The following is a 26,320-nucleotide window of genomic DNA, read 5'->3' on the forward strand; positions in this document are numbered from 1 at the left end:
CACAAAGATTTAAAAATATATCTGCCACAGGCATTGACAATGTTGATAATAGTGTTTGTTCTATGGTGTGCAACGAGAAATCAGTTCTTACCTTCTTTGATAACTTCACCCTGCAAGGGTAAATTATTTCAACATTCCTCTTTCGCCAGCGTTGGAAACTGCCACGTCCTGTTTTTATCTTAACTTTACCACTGTAAAGCACATCTCCTGACTGCAAGAAAATCAGGGGAAGTTTTAGTTTTCCTGATACTCCTCCAAAATGATGTTATGGACGAAGGAAAGATGTCAAGAGTTGCTGTTATTTGAAACGGTTTCACTTCCAAGGCTGTGTAGCTTTAAGAAATAATTCGTTACAAATCAAATTCGCTATGATTGTGATCTAAAATGTCGTGTGTGAAAATTTTCCAGTTTGCCTTTTCAAAGACAAAGTCGTGCTGCATTTTAAAACTCCAGATTCACAAAAAGTAAAGTACAGTTTCTTTGCGATTTGATTGATTATAGAGTGGTTATCGTTCCTTGTGTACATCTCGGCGAAGTACACGGAGAATCGTTTACCGGTTCCCGTTAAAGAGTGATACGGATCGTGAATTACATGACACAGTCAGGTATCCACCTGTTGTATAATAAACAATGAAACCCCGAGGCAGATAAAATCGAATATACCACAGTAATGATAATTATAAGAAAGAAAGAAAGTTTCCCGAGGCATACCTGGTAAAGGATGGCAAACTTGCCAGATTTCTCATCCACTGAGGCACTCTTCGTCATTTTGACTTACGATGAGTATACAAGTAGTTTAAACCGTAAATTGAAATCTTTAAAGATATTTTGTTGAAAACAATATCAACGTCTTTGACTGCAAGAGGAGCGTTCGTGTAAAATACGAGTATAGCAATGGCAAAAGTCGGCACAAATTTGTGTTAAGAACTTTAGAACTTCGATTGTTTTCTCTCTTGTCACAATGATAGTGACGTAGCGCGTTTGCGGAATCTGATTGGACGAAAGTTCTATTAGCGCGCGAGTTTTTTCAAGCGTTCATTGGATGACAGTTCGGTTGTGTATATCGTGGCACAAACCATTCATAGCAGGGTTTTGCTGCATGTAATTCGGAAGCAACCATCCTGCAGAAAGGGTGTGACCGGTAAATATTGGTGGACTTTATTTACAGTATTCATTTCTGTTATGTCTACACGGAAAACCCAAGAGGATTCATAGCCGAAGAATTGAAATTTGTTCGTAGAATGTGAGGTATACGTCAGCACAGCATAATATTTGGTGATGGAAGTTGCAGTGCAGGCGGCGTAGCTATCCCACACGATTTTCGAAGAACTGAATGTCGAGGAGACCAAACTTCGACACTGAAAGGGTTTCACTTGCACAGAATAGCGCTGTTCGCGATTGCTTGTTACTTGCTTGTTACTAAATATAGCTGCACGCGAGCGACATCGGACGCTACAGCTTGAAATTCGGACAAAGTTTATCAACGCATGCGTGGCTGTTGTTGTTTCAGCCATAAATTTGGGTGACTTTTGTCATTCATTGCAACACTAGCAGCTTTTATTAACTTGTTCTTGCTGAAAATGCGGGGAAATATTTACTTTTGAATATTTATAAAAGAAAAATCATGCCATTTACAAACAAGGCATAAAAATAAAGATCCATTGATGCGAAATGTACTTTGTATGTGATTCAGTTCAATAAATCCTATTTAAATCCCTACTAGTGGTCAACATGTCTTCACTACCTGTGTATTGTCAAATGACATTGTTGACATCCAAAGTTAATAATAATAATAATAATAATAATAATAATATTTATTTCTTACACGCACTACACATACATCTCAGCGCGATTTACACATTAAAAAAAGATAAAATAAGAATCAATTTGATGTGTTCAGGGAACAGAAACCAGTACGAGCAGATTTTTTCCACAAGAGATTGCAAACAGGAAAAAAAACATCTTGAGTGCGACAGAAAGAATATCGAACACTAATGACAGAAAAGTCACTTTTCATTGAAGGCAGCAAATGAGTGTGCATTGGTCTACTTGTCATGAAATAACATGTCCCATTGCTGTGGCAATGTGTGCAGTTATACAATGCAAGATGCCAGGAACATTAATATTCTACGTTGATAACGAATCATTTCCATAAAATTTTAATACTGAAACTATGCAAATTAATATCATTTGCATAATTGAATACTAATCCACCATGGATCTTGCAATAAGAGGTTCATTGTATACAATAAGTGTCATGTCGGGATCAATTAATAATAATAGTAAATTTTCTGTTGGTGTTTATGTATCTGTCACTGCCCTACCATTGGAAATTCTGAATGGATGTCAACATAGAGTTCACTTCTTGTGGCTAAAGATAACCCATAAAAATAATAATATGATAATAGTGCAACAAAGATAACGCACACAAATAATTTCTTATTTGATAACAAGGTTTATTTGACTGATAGATGTACTCTTTTCTTTAGAATAGTTTCCCACAAATAAGTTACAAAAAAGAAATGACAAGGAGGCTGAAGTCCAAAATTATAAGTAGAACAGATATACATATAGTTCATTTATGAAAACTTGAAAACAAAATCAAGGAATGTAAGTATTGATACGAAACTAAAGAGTACACTTTACATGCATGATTGATTTTCAAAATTGTAAGCACAATTATTTACAATACTGATTGGAACTAAATCTTACAATCTAAAAATACTCTTTGAAACAAAAACATGAAGTAATTTTACATGAAACTTCAATGATGCAGATTGGAAATGCCAATGCAATTATCATGTATCTAACCTTAGCTAGAGTGTGTATGACAGATATGTATAATGGTACCAAAGGATTCTGCCAATTCACAGAGCCAAACGATCTAGCACATGGCTTTGATGAAACAAGTGGGTGAATTTAAACACAGAAATTTAAAATCGTCAGAGTTCTACATCAAGACATGACAGTACACAGTACTTTATTATACAAATGTCAACTGAAATCTAAAGCCCACTGAAATCATTTTATCGTAAAGTAAATGCCAGCATACAGACTTGAACTTGACAAAAGTTAGTATGATAAACACACATCAAGGTGAGATATTTTAGTAATATTGATAAAACCTTTTTGTGATACTTTTGATGCAAAGTACTCTTCGTTCTGAGACTCATGGATTTTCTTTGTACTATCAAAACATCATTAATTACATTACACTGGAATATGTCTGTATTCACTTAGAAATAACATGTACACATTTGTTAAGAAAAGGACGGAGTCAGTGTAGATATCTGTGATAGTTCAAAAATATTAAAAAATGATTAAGCTTTATAGAAATCTTATTGCTGAGTTGATTCTACATGAAAGCATACAGGAATCTTCTCTGCATGATTAGTTTCATTTGTACTGTCATCAATATAGCCTGTTGATTACACCAAATATAATATTCAATGGAGGTGTATCTTTGTGATAGAAACTGACAAGTCACTGTAGCTGCAGCAGTTTACACATGAACCTGATACATGCTCTGTTTCTTTTCATTGGAGTAGTCTGAGAACTGCAGTCACAAGCTTTCAGCGAATACAATAAGTTACTTCAAAAATATGTTTCTTTCTACAAGACCTCTACATGTCAATATTTTAAAGCAAATATATATATATCACCAGCATTGCTTGGAAAACATAGATGAGAATATTACAAGCCAAAATAGACTTGCACTTATTTACATACCAAAACACCCTTTCAAAATTTTTTCAATAAATATACAATATCCTGTTAGTTATAAACATACTATCGATATCTTTTAAAATTTGACAATGAAACTGCTTTAAGTTTTAACTTACAAAGAAAGTTTGGAATGTTTAGAGAGCGCACTTGGCTTTCTTGTTGACAAATGTGACACTGTTCAGTTTTAATGCAAATAACTGCAAGCGTCATACCGGTATTTCATTTTACTTCTATCATCAAGAAAATAATGTTGCCAGCAGAAATTTCAATATCCTGGTTTCCATTCCCAATAATTAAACAAAGTAACATCCTACAATCTCAACTAACATTGATTTGTATTGACCGTTGACACTCTAGAACCAGCATATCATATCTTTATTTGCATATATTGGTTACTATCTCATAATAATTTGTCAACAATGTATTTTAACTATTTAAGCCCTTTCACCACCATGGTTTTGCCCAATTCTATTGTTTTCAAGGCAAAGATGGACCTCTACAAAGGGAAATGGGGCAAAAGGACTATAGACTAAGAAATTTGACAAATTTTATCATTTCTGTAGCACAGCTTTGCAATACCAGCCATCCTATGCAAAAGTATTTCAAAAATGGAAGCCTTTATGCCTCGAACTTGGAACATGGTTTAAAATGCTTTTGAGTAAAATCTCTCTGCAGTAGTTTGTGAGTTGTGCCACTACTAAGAATGCACTCAAACTTATTGGGGAGTCCAGCATTACTTTCACCACTCAATTTTGATATAAAGTCAATACTGAGATTTCAACAGCCATGAACTGTTGGAGCAGTGATGCTGTATGATTTCACCTCACTCATATCATGATTGACTATGGTTATTACAGTGTCCTGTCACTGTTTCAGTTCATTCTTCTGTGATAGATTAATTATGATGCCATTTTATTTGTCACGTCGTCTAACACGTTGTCTGCTGAAATTCCTCTTTCTGATTTTCACAAAGTTCAAAATCAGATCCAATGTTCTACACTGATGATACACTGCTTCATATCAGCCTCTCGCCAGTATCTGCATCCAGCATGATGGAAAGCGGCGTCCCCTTCTCTAGTTCCTCTTTGGCCGGGTTGTATTTACCTTTCATACGCCTGGTCTTTCTCACATACCAGCAGCAGTACAGTAACAGTATCAGTAGTATTATCAGTATAATCAGAATAGGTATAATGTACACAACTGGAGACAGACTTGTTTGGGCTTCTATTTCACAATAGTCACCTGAAACAAAAACAAATAAAAGTTACGAATGATCAAATCTAGTGATGTAGAGATTGGTGATAACTGGCTGTCATGGCAACTATCCAAAGCTTTACAGCTGTTGAAGATATAAGCTATATCCCTAAATTGTGTGTTAGAAAATATAATAAGCTAATCAGTAGAGAATACTTTTACTGCTTATTCAGTGTTTTAGCAAAGGTCTGGATTCAGGCAAAATGACCTGTATGTGTGAGTACTGTATAGACTTACCACTGAATTCCACACTACATCTGCATACATAGCTTCCAGGCATATCCTCACACTGGCCATTATTCTGACACTTGTCAATATTAGCTTCACATTCATCGATATTGTCGGCACAGACCTGCCCCTCATATCCCGTACCACTGCAGTTACAAACCGGACCAATGCCGATCTGACTCGAGCAAGTCCCATTGTTCAAACACGGATTCTCGCCACACTGATCAATTTCAATTTCACAGTATCTGCCCGTTGAACCAGTTCTGCACTCACAAGTGTAGTTTCCGATGGCATTCTTGCAGTTCCCATTCACACACATGATTGGCACATTTGGATCTGTACATTCATCTACGTCATCTTCACAGCTGTTGCCTTGGTAACCCGTGCCAACACAGTCGCAGGAGTAGGAACCAGGGTTGTTCACGCAGACGCCACCATTTTTACACAGAGAGGGATCAATAGTACACTCATCAAAGTCCTCAACACACTCTGTGCCTATAAAGTTGACTGGGCAGTCACAGACGTAGCTGCGTTCTGCGGTATCTCGAAGTCGACAACCAGGTGGACAGTTCTCAACTTCACAAGTAGCATTTCCTGCACAACTTAGTATGACCTCTGGGTAAACTAGACACACGCAATTATGGTTGTACGTGCACTGACCACTGTTCCTACACGGCTGGGCAGCACAGGAGTTAATCGGCTGCTGGCAGAATTCATCACCAAATCCTTCTGCACAAGTACAGCTGAAGCCCTGTCCTGGGTCATTATTTACACAAGTTGCACCGTTTTGACAAAGGTTCAAATCACACGTTCTCATGTCTGATTCACAGTTGATGCCAGTGAAGTACTGTGGACAAACACAGTTGTAAAAATTTATGTAGTCATCACATCGTCCCCCATTTTTGCAAGGATCGCTGGAGCATTCATCGATATCTGTCTCGCAGTTGATACCGGTAAAACCCGGCTGACATATGCACTGATATCCCGGGTAAAATGAGCCGTCGAACATTCCGCTTTCTGTGCATACGCCATTGTTTTGACATGGTTCAGATGCACACTCATTGATGTCGAATTCACATATATCACCCGCTCTGCCTTCTGGACACAAACAGATGAAGTCAGTTTCAGGTCTTGTAGTGTTGTGGAAACACACTCCGTCGTTGAGACATCGGTTCACTTCACACTGATCTTTAGGGATCTCACAGTTCTCCCCTTCATAATACGGTGGGCACACGCAGTCATATCCCTCCAGCAGAGTGAGGCAAACTCCAGAGTTCACACAAGGTGCTGACACACAGTAGTCAATGTCATTGCAGAATCTTCCCCAGTGACCTTGCGTACACTCACAGTAATACTGCGTACCATTGGCAATGCACTCCGCATCATTTTGGCACTGGTGTATGAAGCAAGGATTGTATATATCGCAGTTGTAGCCTTCATAGAATGCCGGACATGTACACGTGTACGCAGTGCCGGCATCATTACGGACACATACTCCTCCATTCTGGCATGGCTGTGATGAACAGATCATATCAATGTCGCAATCTTTCCCTCCAAAGCCTGTCTTACAGAAACAATAATAATCGTCCGGGAAGAGCAAAGTACAGCTGAGTGTATTGTCTTCATGGCATGGTTTCTCAGTGCATTTGTTGATGATGTCCTGACAATACTCTCCACTAAATCCTCGGCTACACTCACATGTGTAGTTCAAGTGACCATCAACACAGGTTGCATTATTTGAACACTGACTTCCTGTGAATTGAAAAAAGTAGAACACGCTATGTTACATGTTTTCTGAGGAGACAAGTATACCATTGTTTTCCACAAATTCATTGTAAGTTTTGTCATAGCTCACTGCTTTGCTTTTACACCAGGTACAGCACAGAATACTCAAAAATCAATCTTGTTCACCTGGCAACAATGATGTATCATTAACATTTTCTCATAAATAAATGAACTACTGGACACATGTTTAGGGGTGAAAAATCTGCAAAGCATCAATGTCCTTGAAATATTCATTGACAAACAGATCAAGATGGTGAAAATTATTGTGTTCTAAGTATTTGTACCAAAATGGGATATATAGGTTTACTACAGAAATCATTAAGATTTGCTGTATAGATGGCATTGACATTGAAATTGCTGAAATTATTCCTGGTGAAGTTGTCACAACTACAGGTAACTGCCATGTGGGTCAAGGCTAGCAGTCACCTTAAAAACAGCGTTCACACTAAGCCTCACATACACTGTATATCATTTGTGATTAATGTGTGACAATCCTCTTTAACATGTGCTTGACCTGATACTTTATTCTGCATTGTGAGTGTAAGTGTACAGTTGATATTAAATGCATGTAAACATGGCTTGCATTTAGACAAAAGTTTGTGCAATGACAGCGCAAGTCTCAGGCAAGCTGAATATGCCTGATATTTTGTTGCAATTTCTGATAAAGTCAAAAAATTCCAGCTGTCTTTTGACGACATACTTTCTGTAGAATCTGAGACAGTTGTGAACCTTAAACAGCTCTGAAAGATTTTTTAGCACATATCAAATCTAACTTGGTACGGTTTGAGATGAATCCTTACCCAAGCAATCATCAATACTGTTCTGACAGAATTCTCCCTCCCAGCCATCCTTGCATGTACACACATAATAATTCCAAAGATCGATACAATCTGCGTTTTCAGGACACGGACTACTGGAGCAGACATCGTCACCATCACAACCGTCTTCAATGTTTGTTGGTGAGATGGTTACTCCAGGTAGTCTAGTGCTGTCATCTAAGTACTTGATCAGCTGGTCGTTGAACTGGATGTCAGTGACGCAACCCTTTATGAAATCCACAGGTGCCACCCCTGAATTTGGAGAGACAAGAAATAATTAAAATTAGTAGAGTAACAAAGGATGTTGTATAAGGACATGGCTTCCCAATGATTTTGCTGCATTAGTTTGGGTTCTAAGATTAAATTTCCGCATTTTTCAAATAGAATATTTAACATTATCATACTTGAGTGCCTCAATAACAGTACTTCTTTACACTCTGTGTATAATACCGATGAACATTGTTTGAATATGCAAATTAACTGAGAATATTTGTTGAACAAAAATGTAAATTACACACTTCATTGACCTCAAACTGAGCACTGCATGTTTATTCAACAAGACGAGCATTTTAGTGACTTGGGAACCCAGGTAACATCTACTGGCATATGCCCTTTACAAACTACTGCATGGAAATTGTAGCTGAGTATGTAAATCTTTTGAATTTATTGGCCTGGCCAGCATTGGAAAGGACAAAGGAGTAAATTTTCACCAATAAGAGAAAATGACACGTTTTATCGTTACTTATCTGCTTTACAGCAGTATAAACATAACCCTTGAATAATGCATACACTATGTATGTAACCATTTATCCTTATATGTTTAGTAAAAAATGAACAAAAACCAAACTGACATCCAAATATTACAAAAGGGTGGTATCTGAGCAAGAACAGTGCCATCACAGCCTGTGTAACTTATCCCAAGGCAAGAGATGCACAGAACATGTCATGATACAGAAATAATTCTTTACCTCCAGGATAGGATCCAAGATAGACGTTGACTATATCATTCCTTTCTGTCTGGTATATTGGATAATTTCCAATCAGATCATATGTAGATCCAAACATAGTCAAGCTGACTGCATCCCTTTGTCTCTTCCATTCCACTCGGATTCTTTCTCCCATGTCCACAGGGATGGGAATATTTACATATTGGCTACCTGGAATGTGATACAACAAATATGTCTTTTGGTTGGGATGACAAAGAAGTACATGTGTGAGCAAATTATCATTGACTAGTTCCCATGAAATTTGTGCAAAAAGTCTTCCTTTTCACTTTTTCTCATTGTATTTCAATAAGGACTGAAATGAACATCCTCTGCTTTTGGTGATAGCACTAGAAGAAAGGTATGAACTGTCAATTTGATATGGCAATGTTTAGCAATACACAAAAGCCAAAAAACAGGATACATTGTAACATTTCCAATAATCAAATCTGCCAACTTGTAAACAATTACGTGACGATACTATACCTTGGCCGAAGTTGACTTCAAACACGGCTCGGCTGTCAGTAACTCTGAACAAAAAATAGGACATGACACCGGTAACACTGTCTGAAAACATGTCTATGCGTATGATCACACCATTGGTGTCTCTGGTGCGGAAATAAAAGGAGAATTCGTCTCCAAAGCTGACCAGGCTTGTATCCAATATCATATTGAGGTTGCTGTCAATACCATTGTAGCTGCTACCCTTGGCTGTGAAAAAGAAGAAATAAGTGATTTAGTGCTTCAATGTAAAGTAGCTTGTCATGCTAACCCTCAATGGACTTCCTAGGTTATAACACATAATATATATGGTGAATTTGAAGGAGATTGGCTGTATCTTTCAAAAGAAACTAATTGGGTTTCCTGAGGCTAAAACAAATAGGACCACGATAATTACATTGATTTTTTAAAATTGCAAAGTGTAAGCGCATTATTTCCTCAGTCTTGCAAAAACTACGTCTGACCTTGTAAAATGTTCTTGATGAATGCTGAAGACCAAAAGTGTATTTAAAGGTGGAGTTTTTGTTACTCTGCTTGCATCTTACCTTGTGAACAGTCCATCCCAGTGAAGTCTGCAGTACAAGTGCATGTGTAACTATTCCATGAACTGACACAGAGGGCGTCATTTTGACACGGTTCTTGGTAACACAATTCTTCCCTGGGACATCCAGCCCTTGCAAATGCTGGATCTAGCTGTGTGTACAGAGTTGCTGTCTGCAGATCTAGTGGCTGGTCAGCCAACATGACATCACGGATGCATCCGGTGAAACTGTTGGCAATTGAGAATAAATGTTAGGATGCAGACTGCAGAATAACAACACTGTTGCTTAAGAAAAGTATGACAAGACTAAATAAGTGAGCCATATTCCGATATTTGTAACAGATCTATATTTCGATAAGAGAGCAAAGGTGATTTTGCAATATTGTCAAGACTACTCTACTTTATAAAGTCCAGTCAATTCAAAGTGTGAACATAAAAAACTTTAAATAACAGATGTCAAACAACGTCAAATTTAAAGCAGCTCATTGCATATTGTGCATAGGCCATGTACCGTACAAGTCATTCAACTTGAACCTAAAATTCTGTACATTCAACATTAATAACCAAAGTCTTTAAAGTTTGAATTCAACCCAAATAATATTGGTAAAGTAACGATGTATTAGCGACACAAAGTCATTCTGTTAAAAACACATACGTGATCTAGTTTTCACTATTAAACTTAATCTCATTTACCTAAGTTGTGTGTCTACGGCATTGCTCACTGAGCCAACGGTTGGATCTGAATGAACTTGACCAAAGAACAGTGGTAACATCAGACTGACATCTTGAATAGAAAATACCACTTGGGAAAATAATGCGCCATCTTCATCTGTCCCGACTGAAATTTCAAGTAAAAATTAATTGCTATCATTTATTTTGCAAATATATCAGGAAAATTGCATAATATTGTCATATGGAATACAAATTTCTATGGTAAAGACTACATGTAAGGGACATCAATTAGTACGGTAGAATCTGGGCTTAGCGTATCAACAGGTGTACAGAACAAAAACATGCAAATCAATGGTTGTATAGAAATATATTTTACTCCCTTACGTGATCATACATATTTTGTTCTGATTGTATGGCCATCACATGATTTTTTATTGCCATTTTAGAAGACTATGATTGGCTGAAACCATTACATTTTTGTGTACAATGGCATATAAGAACAAGCTAAACACCTGGAGATGACAATACGAGGGAACACCAGCAATGTGAGGATAAAATGAAGAATATATAACAGAGATGAAGAATTGTAGCAATTAGAGTGACATTGCTTATGCACAGTATAACTGGCATAGAGCACCATGTAGTGATCTATGTGTTTGTGTCTTTGTAAAAAAGACACAAACACATAAACTGAGCCAAATTTATCAAGAGTGCAATTTTTTATTTCGCATTGATCAAGAATTGTTACGTTTGATGCAAATCTTGCTCCTCTTTGTTCAGTTAGGTAACTTATAGATCTGTACTCGTAAGCAATATATTACCCCATGATAGAGACATAGCTTTGTTTGCAAGTGACTTAAATCACACATTGAAGATTTACAAAAAGTTGGCGAGATTGAACCAAGACTTGTGCAAAATGGATGGAACCCATACAAGTCAGCAACAGAAAAATAGGATATTTTTCTAAACAATCCACCCTTGATCTGTTTATTGCTGATGTAAACCAGTTAATCAGCTCTATTGATTGAGAAACCTACTTGAGATTGTCAGAATCCTGGCATCTACAGAATCAACAGACAACATCACTTGATACCAGTCACCATTTCCCATACCACTGCCAACATTAACACTTTGTACTCTCGACAGTCCAATGACTTGGATCTTCAATGCATCATTGATAAGACTGACAGCAACTCCAGATGGCTGAAAGATACAAAATTGGCAGGTTTCAGAAAAAAACTCACATTCTGTTGTGTCATGATTCGAACAAAAATTCTGAAGACTTGAAGAGACACATGTACATTAAGACAAAATAGTGTCTTGGTCATTTTTTGATCTGTCTGTTTGACTTTTACAATTTTTTTCAGGACTGTTCTGAATTGTTTACAACTAAAATAAGATATTTACCATTTTTATGACATATTTGCTATAGGTTTCATTTTGAGGCAGTGGCCACTAAACTTTGTAGAGGCAACTATAGTGACTTGTAAAATTACATGATAATATGTAAAGCAAAGGAGAAAAGCTTGTTCTTCACAATAGTAGACAACAATGATCTGTAGTGTTAAACTTACCACATACATAATGACCCCCTCACTTGGCACATCACTCTGGGCAGAAAACCAAAATGTCATCATATTGTAGGACGTGGTACCTGTAAAATGCAGAAATGAGCCTGGAGAGAAACTAGCCGTGGTTTGAAACTCACAGTGCACACCACTGTAACCATTGGCACATCTACACTCGTAGTATCCCCACTTCTCAACACATTCACCACTGTTCTGACAAGGGTTGGACAGGCAGCCATACTGTATTGAGCAACCTGGAACAGGTGCTGGGGAGGCTTGGCGTTTCTTTCTTGTTGAAGTTGAGGGGTTTGAGTAGGTGTCAGCATCCAAACTGATTGTGTTGCCATTAAGGATGAAATTCTAAAGAAAAAGACAGAAAATTATGAAAAATACTATAAGCTTATGATTGTTGAATTGTAATACATAGGTAACTAGTATATATTGGTATAGTAAAAGTTACTTTTTTCAAAAAGATTTACCAAGTTGCTTGATATTCTGAGTCAGTATGAGACATTTGTAAATCACTTTTGACTCTTACTTTTTCAGAACAGACTGTTCATCACCATTCAATTATTGCTTCTATGATCTTATTGTGATCTTATACATTGACTTTAGAGCTGAAGCTACCTGAACAGATGGAATTGCAAAAGCAACATACCATATAGGCTGTTTTGATATCAAAAAACCAAACAAACAAAAACAAAAGAAAATAATAAAAAAATACCGTCAATGACGCTGTACCTTCTCTAATGTGTGGCCAGGTCAGGTAATTGGTTGTTGGCATGGAGTTATTGGTAAATAGTTGATGATGTAGGGGCATGAGGTGAGATATGGACCCAAAGAACCCAAAAGATGATTAAATACATCAATCAAAAAAATTCTAAGCTACAGTATAAACTGCCTAAAGGTAGTTCAATGTGGAAAAAGGTTAAATAATTCAGAAATAAGAATAACAGTCCAAAATAGTAATGATGCACTTCCCTACTGACCTGAGTGCATCTGTAAATTAAATGTATACCAAGTGATCATTTTAAGTCACTTTTAACTGTTTTTAAGGGATATTCCAAAGAGTCCTGTGGAAATGATGAAAAACGCTTATCTGGTCTTGTGTTTGTAAAACCTCATGGTTGATAATTGTCATAGTATTCAAAAGAAATTAAAAGTGAAGAAATTACTGTTTTCAATAGGCATATTTTCCTTGAAATACATGATCGTGTAAAAAAATATATGCTAAAAGTGTTTAAGAGTAAACTTCTTTTCAAAAAATAATTTAATCTGTGACCAAAGGATTTTTATTCTTTGAGTTTACAAATTCAAACATTGCAATTTGTTCAATCATCTTGTGCAGTGCAAAATTTATAAAATGACTGAAAAATAAAAAAAATTAGCAGAATTACAGTCTTTGTGATGTAAAATCATGGGTTGACATCACAATAATTGTTAATCTGTTAGAAGTACTTTCTATAATTTAAAAAAGAAAAGTTCATGCAGAAACGGTAACATATATTGTCAGCAATGTAGTGTTAATTTTGACTTTACATCAAAATATGCCTTTGCTGGATACCAAATATGTAGGGCGAAATATTAAAATCAGCCGTGTTCAGCAAAATCCACACAACAGCATTGATCCTTTTCTAATTTGATTTGATTTGCTTATGTTATCCTTGTATGACAGTCAGTACAATATGGAACTTGAACACAACACAGTGAATAAGTATGCTGTAAATGAAATGGTGTGGCTGCATCCACATGCAGCATAAGAGTGCCTTTGTCTCTCACCCCTCATTTCCAGCCTGTCCCATCCCTGAAAAAATAGTTTGGTCTTATATTTATAATGTTAATAATTTCTGTATTTGCTAAAATGTGCGCATCTCAAAAACTTTTGATCATAAACATTTTCATTGTTTTTTATAGCTGACCAGTCAGTTAACCTGTTTATTTTGAATATTTGCGCATTTTTTCTCAGTATTTGACATTTTCAGAATAGCTTCTTATTCATTATGTCATTTTCTAAAAGTTAAAGTGCTCCTTTGTGTGGTAAAGCTTTCCATAAGCATCAAATGTTGTATTTCATATAGGAAGGTCTGCCTCTAGAGGGCGGGCATCATGAATAGTGTTTGTTAGTTATTTCCTCCACATAAACTTCTGATTGTACTGTAAACATTGAACATGGCCGACGTCCGATTTTCCTGTCTAAAATTTTCACTCATTTTCGTTCATATGACTCTGAAATTCAAGGAAACGATTGGGAAGAAAGAGTTATCTTGAAATATTGAGGTACTCGCCGATATTTTGCAAAATTAAATGAGAAAAAATGCAAGGAAAATGCCGACAGGCTTACACAATGACCGTTTTCAGACTCAGAGGCATATGATCATCTGCAGATTATGCAACAGGCCCATATCACGTGAGGCCATGAGGGGATATCCACGCAACTCAGTACCAAACACTAGCGCACACAGGGTGAGCAAACACAAAGTGAGTACCCCTAACGTCAGCTCAGTAGTCTGTAATAGATCGTAGTCAACTAAGAACCTTGGAGAAAGGCTTACATGTAACACTGTGGCTATGCCGCTAAGTCCCTTTTGATTTTAAATTTTGTCACAGCTCAAAATCGTTCTCCTACACCTCAACCTGAACCATGAACACCCCCACCAGTTTATGATATGACCCATCACAATGGCATATAACGTCAACGGATCTTGACAGACGGAAGTATTGACAGACGGAAGTAGTTGACACCAGCATACTGGTTTTCAACTCTAATACCTTCTCTGTCTATAAATAGACACGAGAAGGTAAAAATCACTTCATAATGGACTTTACCTCCAGACAGCCAATGTACATGTTACTGGTCCTGAGTTTGGACCTGGAGTATGAATCCATATCAACACCTCCAACATACATGGGTGCATTCAAACTCAGATATCCTGGCCTGGTTGTAGACAGTGATGCCGAACACAAACCGAGACCACAGTTCCTGTTGTCAAGGGTTACCTCGGCGGTTGAACCAATCACAGTCACTTTCACTGCATGTTGGAGTTGATTATTCAGGCTCTGGCCCAGGACAGCCTCAGCTGTTTCACCACCAACATCAAAGGAGAATCGTATACTGCCCTGGTAGAGCTCTAGGGCCAGGTAATCTGGATAACCATCAGCTTGAGTCTGTAAGAGCCAATCATAATTACAATTGACAATACTAGGTGAGTTCATATATGGTATAGACACTTTTTTCTACAAAACTTGCAATTTTCAGAATTTTGTTTTACATTAACACTTTTCAAAAATAAGATAATCACTCCTGAAGACATATCAAATTTTACCATCTGAATGTGTAGCTACATGTATGAACTGAAGAAACAGGTGAGACAATTACCCTGAATATCGGGGGGTCGAGGTGCACTAAATGTCGAAGTGCAGTCTAAATAAATACGTATGCACCTCTTACTCAGACCACAACTCATATTATATACTCAGTCTGGTACATTTGACAACCATACTGATGTCATTCAGTAATGAATTGTAAGTATGTTAAACAATCACCTTGTAATATTTTAGTGAATACCTGATAATTGTGATTAAATACAAAGTTGAATTCCAAAAAATCTGAAAGGTTTGGGTATTGTGATAGCAAGCATGTGGAATACTGAACAGTCTTAAGACACTGAAACATCCCTTTACAGTATGTATATGTAGTGGTGGTATGCCAACACTAGGTAGAATCAATTGTTATTTATTTGTTTTCACAATGTCAATATTCAAGACTGGTTAGATGTGTAGAGTAGGGTAACTTACTCCTCCAGCATACAGAATGATTGCATCTGTCAATGGTGTTGTAAATTGAATATTGATTGTCAAGACTTCGTCAACACCCAGCGCTCTCTTTTTCCGTCTGCCCTGACTGCCTAACATCCGCACGACATCTTGTATGGAAGGATAGGTGAGATAGCCATCTCCAGAGAATGTGGCAACATTGACTATCCCACAGTTTGTGCCCATCACACCTACAAAGAAATGGATGTAATGGAAAATTGTTAGACAACTCTGATCTTGGAAAAGTTTCAGTATAATGGAATGATGAAGAAACAATCTAAATATTTCAAGTTCACCATCTCTGTTTATTAACATAATTTGCAGTCACTCTTGGTTTTGAACCATGATCCACTGATTTGTAAACAGAGCTATGGTATTGTTTTCAATAATATTTTCAAAGATTTATCTTTTCAATATTGTTTTGAATTTAAAAGACTTCCATCATTATAATCACTTTAAATTTCCCTTTTAAGATGATTGATTCCATCAAAGCTTCCATTAAAATGACAACATTACTTTGAACAAGTTTAAAAGACATTGGTCAAAAGCTGAGTATTATTGGCTCTTGACGTCAAATACAGAAAACAAAATGGCCGTCATGTGGCCAATTTGGATTATATCACAAAGCAAATTGGCGTGCATATGTATGATATAGGGTGTAATCCTTGTACCAAGTTTGAAAGAAATAACTCTAGGCATATCTGAGAAATTTGTGTGAACAGACGCATGGACGTACAGACATGACCAAATCTTTATTAAACCTCCCCAAAGACTTTGTCCATGGGTACTAATAAAATTTAGCATGCACAGCTACATAATTCTGTAAATATACTCACCTTGTGGGCACGTGCATTGATATAAACCCAGCTGTGGTTCAGTACAAATGCCATTGTTTTTACAGGGATTAGAGCTGCATTCCTGTATGTCCTGATCACAGTTGTACCCTGTATATCCCAGGTTACATGTACATGTGTAGTAGTTGATGAAGTCATTGCAAGCACCGAACACGCACGGATTTGGACTACATTCATTGATATTGGTACTGCAGATGGAGTCTAAAACAACAAAATATTACCAAAATTTATTTTGGGAAATCTTTTAAAAAAACTTGATACTGCACACATATGGAATACTGGTAGTATGTTCTCAGACAAAAATATTACAACATAACACCTGAATTTCTGCAATTTGGTGACATTTTTGAATCGACGATGTAGGACTTTTCAACACTTGGGAGGTCCTTCCACTTTGGCAGTGGAAGAACTCTCAAGTTCATATAATGGAGAAACTTAAGAGTGTCACACAAAATTATCAGCAACTATTGTATAATTTGACACTGACAGTGAACACTATTGATTGTTGTTGGCTCTTTGTGAATACATCTGTGACTATACCCTAAATGTATAGACATATAAATACTGACATATTAGCCTTACCAGTCCATCCGGGTAGACAAAGACAGTTGAAAGCATTGAACATATCAACACACACTGCATCATTCATACAGGGATTGGAATCACATTCATTTACTTCAGCAGAACAGGTTGAACCTACAGATGGAAAAACAACGTCAACAATTAAGTTTGTTAAATAAAGTAAAGTAGAAAAATATCCCAAACAATGCTTTCTGTTGTGCTGTGATTTATTAACTCTTTCAATAAATATTCAAGTTGGTTCTGTTTTAATGGGATGTACCTACCATCAAATACAGCCTTGTAATTTATGAGGATATTTATACATGTAACTATTTTGCTTGAACCTTTCAGAAATATGTAAAAGACAGTACACAGATCTTGTGAACTATTTTACAAGGTGACAACATGAATATTGGAATTATATAACATCATTTTGCAATGATAAATGGTCAAACACACCGTTTTATGTTATACCATATACAAATACTGCACACACCACTCTATTCATACAGCTTTATAAATACAAACAAATAACTCTTTTCATACAGATGTAAAGCACAGTTTGGCCACTGAGGGCGCTCTTTGTACTGAGATGAATTTTCAGAACTGTGCACGCCGGGCTGATCATCACAGTTAATATTTCTTTGTAAACATATCGTCACGTAGCTACTTGTAATTTTGGAATTATTTCGCAAATCCTTATTTCCATGTCACACTTTTTGTACATATTCTTCTGAGTGGATAAAATACTTACCTTGTAATCCAGGTGGGCAGAGACAAAGATAGCCATTGATCTGATCGACACAGGTGGCGCCGTTCTGACAAGGACTGAATGCACACTCATCATTGTCAATTTCACAGTAATTGCCGATATAACCTGGCTGACACACACATGTATAACCATTGACTTCATCTACACATGTAGCTCCATTCTGACATGGACTTGATATACACTCATTAATGTTGTCTTCACAAAGAAGGCCTATATAAAAAATAAACTTGTGAGTGTGTGGGCCTACATCATATCGCAAATAATTGAACTACTATACATGAATGTACTAAAAAGTTCTTTTGAAAACTCTAAATTGTACACAGATAAATTTAGACTGAACTATGCATTGCACTGCTGAATGATGTCATTTTCTGCTTATATAACTGTCATCAATTTGGATGTAAACAAGAAAGACTTTGCAGATTTATTTTCAGTCAGAGAAAAGGTTTGAAATCTATATGCACATCTTACACGGCCATGATATGCAAGAAAACTTCACTGAGATGAAAGATTGTATGTAGATTCCGGCCTGGCCAAACCATATCAGAAAGAAATACAATCACTAGTTGCTATTAACACAAATATCTGAACACTGTCAGGTGACTTAGCTCATAGTTCCCATAGCTTAGGAGATTGCTGATTTACAAATTGTCTTACAGCTCTCCATGTGATGGAAAATCTATCATAGAAGGTAAATTTCAAATATCACTTAACAGTATGCTCAGTGAAAAGTGTCCTACAGTGTGTAACTACATGAAATACATAACATTTGTCATTACGGCTGAGTAGCTATTGAGGTAACTTACCAGTAAAGCCTTGTTGACAGTAACAGACATATGAATCAATGAGATCTTGACACGTCCCTCCATTCAAACATGGATTAGATGCACAGTCATCTATGTTGATCTCACAGTTTTCACCGGTAAAACCCTGTGTGCAGTTACACAGGTAACTCTGACCGATCCGTTCAACGCAGACACCGCCGTTCAAACACGGATCAGACTGGCATTCCGGATAGTCTAGTTCACACTGGAGACCAATCCATTCATCGGGGCACTGACACTGGTAAGTGCCGGCGTAGTTGACACACTGACCTCCATTCAGACAGGGGTCAATCTGCTGACATTCGTTGATGTCAAGTTCACAGTTGACACCCTCCCATCCTGAACTGCATGTACACACATAGCCTGAAAAATTAACATACAATTGTGTCTCAATCAGTGCCTATATTTAAAAGTCATTTCTAACGAGCTGTTTCTGTTAGGGAAGAGGTCATTTTCAAACAGGCGGTACCTCGCGCGGATTCCGGGGTATCCCGCTCATACGTTTACCTCGGTGATTACCGCACCTCAGGTGCCGTGAATATTCATGGCGAACTCATTACCGCAGGCTGGAGTTGGGCCATTCACACCTTTATTTTAGTCCCTTTTCCTCTTAAATCGTTTTTTGTATTTGTGTACAACTGAAACTGAATATATTGTCAATGTTTGAGGATTAAGGTAGTTCGCGCCTCGGAAATGAGACTCAAACTTTTGCTCAAACTTTCTTCAAGCCAACTTTCAACCATTCTCTTTCAAAATCAAGAATAAAAATTTGGGGCACACTGCAAATTTTGCCACCCGTGACATAAATTACCCAAAAGGTACCATTATTTGAAATTAAAAATGGCTGCAATCCCTGTATTAGGGGAAAATTAACTTCCTGCTTTTCACAAAACTAAGCTAGTGAAAACTTCATGTGCTCTATAAGCTTAAAGCGCAGGATGCATGAGGATATTGTTGCAGAATGTCACCTGACGCCAGGCCAAGGGTTAAGTGCAGCGCCAATGTCCAAGTGCATTCTTTGCGGTATTTTTGTGATAATATTATTATTTAATATACACCATCCATTTGTGACTGCGGCCTCAATGTACTACACATACAGAGCGTGAGACATCACGCAATCTTCTGATGGGTCCCCTTGAAACCATAATGCATTACATTTGGTAATTCTTACAGAATGAGCATTCCGTATGGATTTTTAGCACAAGCGAAATTCCATTGTTCGCAATGATAGATGAATAACAGTAATTGTTATCATAACAAGCTGTATGAAAAACTTTGCAACGAGACAATGACACTTTAATATAAGCTAACAGGGTTTTTTATCCAGCAAACTATCCAACCTTTGACATTTACTAGTAAGGGCAATCACTACTTATACAGTACCTTGTTCTTCTGTGTCAGTGCATTGTCCACCATGCTGACATGGATTAGAGAGACAGCTGAACTTGTAGATTTGACAGTTTAAACCCCAATAGTCTGGCATACAGATACACGCATATCCCATTGTACCGTCTGTGAACTCAACACAGGTCCCGCCGTGCTGACACGGATTAGATCGGCATTCATAAATATCACCTTCACAGTGCGGACCTGAAGAAAGACAATGAATGACATGATTTTGTAAGAAATATTAATTTCCTGAAAAACACTGAAATGTTTCGATAACATGCGAAATGTAGTTGGTCTTGTAGTTGGTTTTCAATAAGCACTGTATGATACAGCCAGTCTATAACTCCGATTTGCTTGTAAACTATCAGGTATACGTCAAATGAGTTCTAAATTAGAATTCTCATTTTCTATGAATGAATCTGTTCTACAGCAATGCTCTGAACAAGGATTATATATATATACACACCGGTATGTGTATATATATATATATATATATATATATATATATATATATATATATATATATATATATATATATATATATATATATTTTCATAAATATTGTTACATAATCACATATAATAATATTGTTCCATAACCATTTATAATACTTGAAATGAACAGAGAGCGATGGCTATATATGAGCTTGAGGTATGTCACAGTATCTGTAAACCGTCTATGAATTACTTGCAGGAATATTGATTTTATCTGCATTTGATGTTTTCCAGATTGAAAGTAAACAGGTCAACAGTCACCACCATATGATAAATAACTGGTGTGGTTTGAACTATGGAGGTTAAAGGCTTAAATATTTTCACTGCCATGGTTTTCACATATCTTATTGTTTTCAAAAGTGGAGCCATAACTTTACACTGTAAATTGGAAATGAAAGAGTGCACCCATATGGAAGATGTATTTCTTGACTGTTAATCTTTTGAAGTTGCAAGATGAAAAAAAATTATGGTAGAAGAATCAAAATCTCACCAGTGAAGCCTGGAGCACAGTAGCAAGTGAAACCTAACTCTGGATTCCTGGGTGATACCGCCCTCACACAGGTACCACCATGGACACACGGGTTGGGTTCGCAGATATCCGTGTCGATCTCACAATTGATTCCGGTATAGCCAGAAACACAAATGCAATCATAGCGGAAATCACCGTCCACACATGTCGCTTCATTCTGACATGGGTTGCTATGGCAATCATCGATGTAGATGTCGCACAGTGCACCAGTCATACCTTGTGGACATTCACACCTGAAAGAAGGTGAGAAATATCTTCAGACCGAAGGGAAGTATTACACCAACAATAATGACTATTACGTTTGCAAGTAATGTACTCTTTGTTATATGCAACAATTTATCAATATAGAATGACTTTTTGAGTGATACACTTCTAACCTGACAATTTTGTGAACGCCTTCTCATTTAAAACAATCATATCAGAAGGTGACCGTAGTACACATGTATCAGGTGTATGTGAATATTGAAGTGTAACCAGGACTATTAAAACAAGCTTAAGCTCATGCATGTTTTAGAGATTTGCTATTTTACTAGGCTGGGTACTAGCTGTGAGCCAATTAATGCTACATGTAGAACAACAATGTACATTGCAGAATGAATACCGGACCACCAGGCAAGGTTTCAGTACAACTGTGCTATCTTTCACACAGGCCGTACGTATCACTGACAGTTTAAAGGATTTGCTCATCTACACAAACACAAATACATCAATAGAGGTGCATGAAGTTTACATATCAGTTGGAAATAATCTTCTACTTACATGTAACCGTTGACCATATCACGGCATATCTGATGTTGCTGACATGGGGATAACTCACACTCGTTAATGTCTATTTCACAGTTGACACCCGTGTAGCCAGGCTGGCAGATGCACTGGTAGGCGTCGGGAATGAATTGACTACAGAGGGCGCCATTCTGGCAGGGATTGCTGCTACACTCGTCGATATCAGTTTCACATCTTGATCCAGCGTACCCTTTCATTTTCAAAGTATGAATCAGAAAGTTTTTTCATTCACATTTGAAGTATTTGTTGACATTGTCATGTCCATATGTACAGCAGTGATTATACAATGTGCCTTGTAAAATTGAAAAATAATGAGTTATAATTCCTCTGTGGTTGTATGATTGCCACCATGCAGTCTTTGTACAGTTTACAAGAAATTTTCATTAGGATGTCAATATTTGTTTCAGAAAGAGTCTGTGACACGTGTGCTGGAAATGAGCCTAAAGCTTACCTTTGGGACAAGAGCAATTGTAAGCATTAATCATATCATTACAAATGCCACCGTTGAAACACGGGTTGGAACCACACTCATTTGCATCCATCTCACAAACATCACCATAGTAACCAGGCTGACAGAAACAGGAAAAACCACCTGAGGAGGAAAAAGATTAGAGAATATTTGTATTTGTAACCTGTATGTAGATTTGAAATAGGATTTCTCTTGCCAACTTGAATAATTTTTCATATCAAAAATTGGAGGAGAGAAACATTTGGCTTTACCTGTCGGTTGTTCAACACAGACTGCGTGAGCACCGCATGGGTTGAAGGGACAACTTCGGATGACAGCCTCACAATTGGGTCCGATGAATCCATCTTGACACTGACACGTGTATCCATTCTGGTGATCGATGCAGGTACCGCCAAAATAACATGGATTACTTAGACACTCATTGATGTCAATCTCACAGTTAAACCCTTCAAAGCCTGAAAATTCAAGAAGATGTAAAAGAGAACCGGTGATGTCATGGTAACTGATGGATATAATTAGTGTACAACACAGAACACATTCTGCTACAATTCTGGAAAGTGAGTGGATTAACATTCCATGGATCCTTTCCATACGGAATATCTAAGGTGGTACATGAGGGTGCCCCGAAGTTTTTGAATCTTTTGCTCACTGTTGAAGCTTTCTTCCAGGAACCTTTGATAACCATTCTCTCACTTACTCAAGAATAAAAGTCATTTGCAACTATACAAAGTTTGGTACAAGAGAAACAAATTACAAAAAATTTACTGGATATTTGAAATTCAAATTAAGGGTTAATTATTCCCTGTGTTAAATTTTCGCTTTCACAAAAAAAACATTGGTGAGCACCTCATTTGCTCAACAGGCTTCAAGTGAGTCCATCCTTTCTGTTTAAATGTTATCACAATCTAAGCATTTAAAATAACAATTATAACAGTTTTGCAACTTGATTAAAGAGAGTTTAATGGTGTGTTGTATTGAGGGATAATGTGATGCAATGCGGTGTGTATATCACTAGTATCCATGTATGTACATGGGATACCTGGTAATCTTCTGTATTATTGGAGCAAAAATCATTAAAATTTTTAAAGAATATGACATGTGTGATCTCCATATGATACCATGACTGGTTTACCTTTAACAACAGAGTAAAGAAAGTCTTTATTATTTTGCATTCTATGAATTCCCCTGACATCTACAAATTTACTTCGGCCAACAAACTAAATTTCGTTCTTCATATGCTCTATATACGGTACACATAAATCAAAAGTACTTGTCTATTTGTGTGCTGGTGTCTGACAAGCTAAAATACGTACAGTATCTCTGTCAGACACTAAAACTGATGATAGTCTATTAACCCTTTGAGCGCCAAAGTCAATTTTTGTCACCTTATAAAATGTGCCCTGGTCGAATTTTTTCAGAATATTGCCAAATTTTGGTAAAAATCTGTAGCCATGAAAAGTGATGTCCATTTGATGCAAAATTATCAAAAAAAAAATTACAGAAAAATTCATAAAAATTGGTAAAATGTTGTACTAAAATTTTGGTGGGAAAAATTACAGCACTCAAAGGATTAATTGATGTACTGTCATAACAATCCTATGTATTGTAGATGAGGCCAATTACCACATCATTCTATAAATGTTCATGTACTTATTAGGGTACGTACACTTACCATTTCATGTCCATTTTTCAGTTAATCAATCCAGCACCCTGTTGAAAACATGATGACATGCCATGGTCTGATGTTGGAAGGGCTACATGGTAGTTAAAGTGTTCAAATTTAAAAGTTACAGACAAGATGTAAATCTGGAAAGATAAAACTAATGGTGACGTGGTCTTGACATTCAGAGAGTGATAAACACCAACTATACATACCTTGTCTGCATACACAATTATAACTTCCATAGGTATTCTCACAGTACGCTGTCTGATCTGGGTTACAAGGACTTATTGTTAGACACTCATTGACGTCCAGTTGGCATGTTGGTCCCTGGTAGTTACTGGGACATGCACAGGAGAATCCATTAATCACATCAGTGCAGGTGCCACCATTCTGGCAAGGATTGGATTCACATTCGTTCAGATCTCTCTCGCAGTAAGTTCCTTCCCAGCCTGGCGCACAGTCGCAAGTGTATGAATTCACGCCATCCACACAAGTGGCACCATTTCTACACTGGTTGAATATCAAGCATTCGTCAATGTTAACATCGCAGTAGGTCCCAGTGAAGCCAGCGGGACAACTGCAGACTACAGCATTGATAAGATTGAAGCAGGTAGCACCGTTCTGGCATGGTTCAGATTCACATTCATTCACATCCTGATCACAGTTCGGCCCTGTATAACCTGGCTGACACTCACAAGTGTATCCATTAACTCTATCCACGCAGGTTGCCTGATTTCCACATGGATTAGAAGCGCATTCATCGACCTCAGTCTCACAAACACTGCCAATGTAACCGCCCAGACATATACAGGCGTAACTATTGGCGCCATCTATGCATGTACCGCCATTACGACAAGGAAAACTGGCGCACTCATCAATGTCTATTTCACAGTGAAGTCCTTGAAATCCAGGCTGGCAGGCGCAAGTGTAATAGCCAATGTAATCAGAGCACACACCATTATTGAGACAGGGGTTGGAAGCACACTCATTGACTTCAATGTTACATTGTGGTCCCATCCATGCAGAGGGGCAGATACAGTGGAATGCATTAATCCTGTCTTGGCATGTACCTCCGTTTCTGCATGGAAATGACGCACACTCATCTATGTCAACTTGGCAAAGTAATCCGGTAAATCTGAAAATGAAGTGAACATTGTCTAATAAGCACTGAAAAAGCCGAAGTTGAAATAGCATCAAAATTTTAAGCGATGCCTATAATAAAGCAAGCAAGTGACTTTTGTCAGCTGTGTGTGACATAATATGTAGATGTACAATATAGCTCATTATAATGTTGATTTTTTTTATGAGAAAAGTTGAAAAAGTTGGAACAAATATCCTTTTGATTCAGCTGTAAAGATCTATGTATGGAAGGAAGAGAGCAGAGGAAGGCATACATACTGGTACACAGCATTTCATATTTAAATAACATTTTTGTTGACATTTCAACATTGAAATCTCATCTTATGGTATTAGCGCACCATGAATACAGCATTTTCGGGGAGTGCATATTTCAATCATGGGAAAAAATGAACAGTTATAAATCCTTTACACCAATTTTTGAAGAAATAACACCACAGACATTGGTGAATGATGCCATGTTCAAGTACAATTACAATGATATTGATATGTTTGTCTATACCTTTAGGATTAACCATGTAATTAAATTGAACTTACCCAGAAGCACATTGGCAAGAATAAGACGCGATACCGTCCACACACACAGCTCCGTTGAGACAGGGATCTGAGACACACTCATCAATATTGATATCACAGTTCTGTCCAGTCCATCCAATGGAACAGAAACACTGGTAACTATTAATGCCATGGCTACAGCTAGCACCATTTTTACAGTAGCCCAGGGCACATTCATCGATGTCCAGCTCACAGCGGTCACCCTCCCAACCAGGTGCACATTGGCAGAAGTAGGCGTTGGTCAAATCCAAGCATGTTGCACCGTTGACACATGGACCGGACAGACATTCATCAATATTGCTTTCACAATGGAGACCTGTCATATAGTCAAAAGGGCACACACTCAGAAATTATGCATTTTGTACAGAAAAATACTCAAATCTGGTACACTTATGAACCAC

At 37.3% G+C, this 26,320-nt stretch overlaps 1 protein-coding gene across 2 annotated transcripts in view; it reads right to left on the reverse strand.

The window, feature by feature from the left end:
- Positions 1-2,443: 2,443 nt before the first annotated feature.
- LOC139114603 (protein eyes shut homolog) overlaps positions 2,444-26,320 on the reverse strand; it is a 30,351-nt gene continuing 6,474 nt past the window's right edge. For both annotated transcript variants that reach the window (XM_070676416.1, XM_070676417.1), the window contains 22 exons: positions 25,902-26,235; positions 24,440-25,362; positions 22,816-23,019; positions 22,547-22,687; positions 22,072-22,285; positions 21,274-21,545; positions 20,284-20,490; positions 18,883-19,263; positions 18,059-18,286; positions 17,326-17,439; positions 16,726-16,944; positions 15,872-16,080; positions 14,903-15,241; positions 12,083-12,436; positions 11,546-11,711; positions 10,530-10,674; positions 9,841-10,064; positions 9,281-9,505; positions 8,780-8,968; positions 7,794-8,063; positions 5,218-6,960; positions 2,444-4,968 (listed from right to left, as the gene is read on the reverse strand). In XM_070676416.1, coding sequence (XP_070532517.1) covers positions 4,742-4,968; positions 5,218-6,960; positions 7,794-8,063; positions 8,780-8,968; positions 9,281-9,505; positions 9,841-10,064; positions 10,530-10,674; positions 11,546-11,711; positions 12,083-12,436; positions 14,903-15,241; positions 15,872-16,080; positions 16,726-16,944; positions 17,326-17,439; positions 18,059-18,286; positions 18,883-19,263; positions 20,284-20,490; positions 21,274-21,545; positions 22,072-22,285; positions 22,547-22,687; positions 22,816-23,019; positions 24,440-25,362; positions 25,902-26,235 — 7,328 coding nt within the window. In that variant the 3' untranslated portion in view covers positions 2,444-4,741. The remainder of the gene's footprint in view (positions 4,969-5,217; positions 6,961-7,793; positions 8,064-8,779; positions 8,969-9,280; positions 9,506-9,840; positions 10,065-10,529; positions 10,675-11,545; positions 11,712-12,082; positions 12,437-14,902; positions 15,242-15,871; positions 16,081-16,725; positions 16,945-17,325; positions 17,440-18,058; positions 18,287-18,882; positions 19,264-20,283; positions 20,491-21,273; positions 21,546-22,071; positions 22,286-22,546; positions 22,688-22,815; positions 23,020-24,439; positions 25,363-25,901; positions 26,236-26,320) is intronic.

This window comes from Ptychodera flava, chromosome 16 (assembly GCF_041260155.1).
Source record: "Ptychodera flava strain L36383 chromosome 16, AS_Pfla_20210202, whole genome shotgun sequence".
Taxonomy (NCBI): Eukaryota; Metazoa; Hemichordata; class Enteropneusta; family Ptychoderidae; genus Ptychodera; species Ptychodera flava.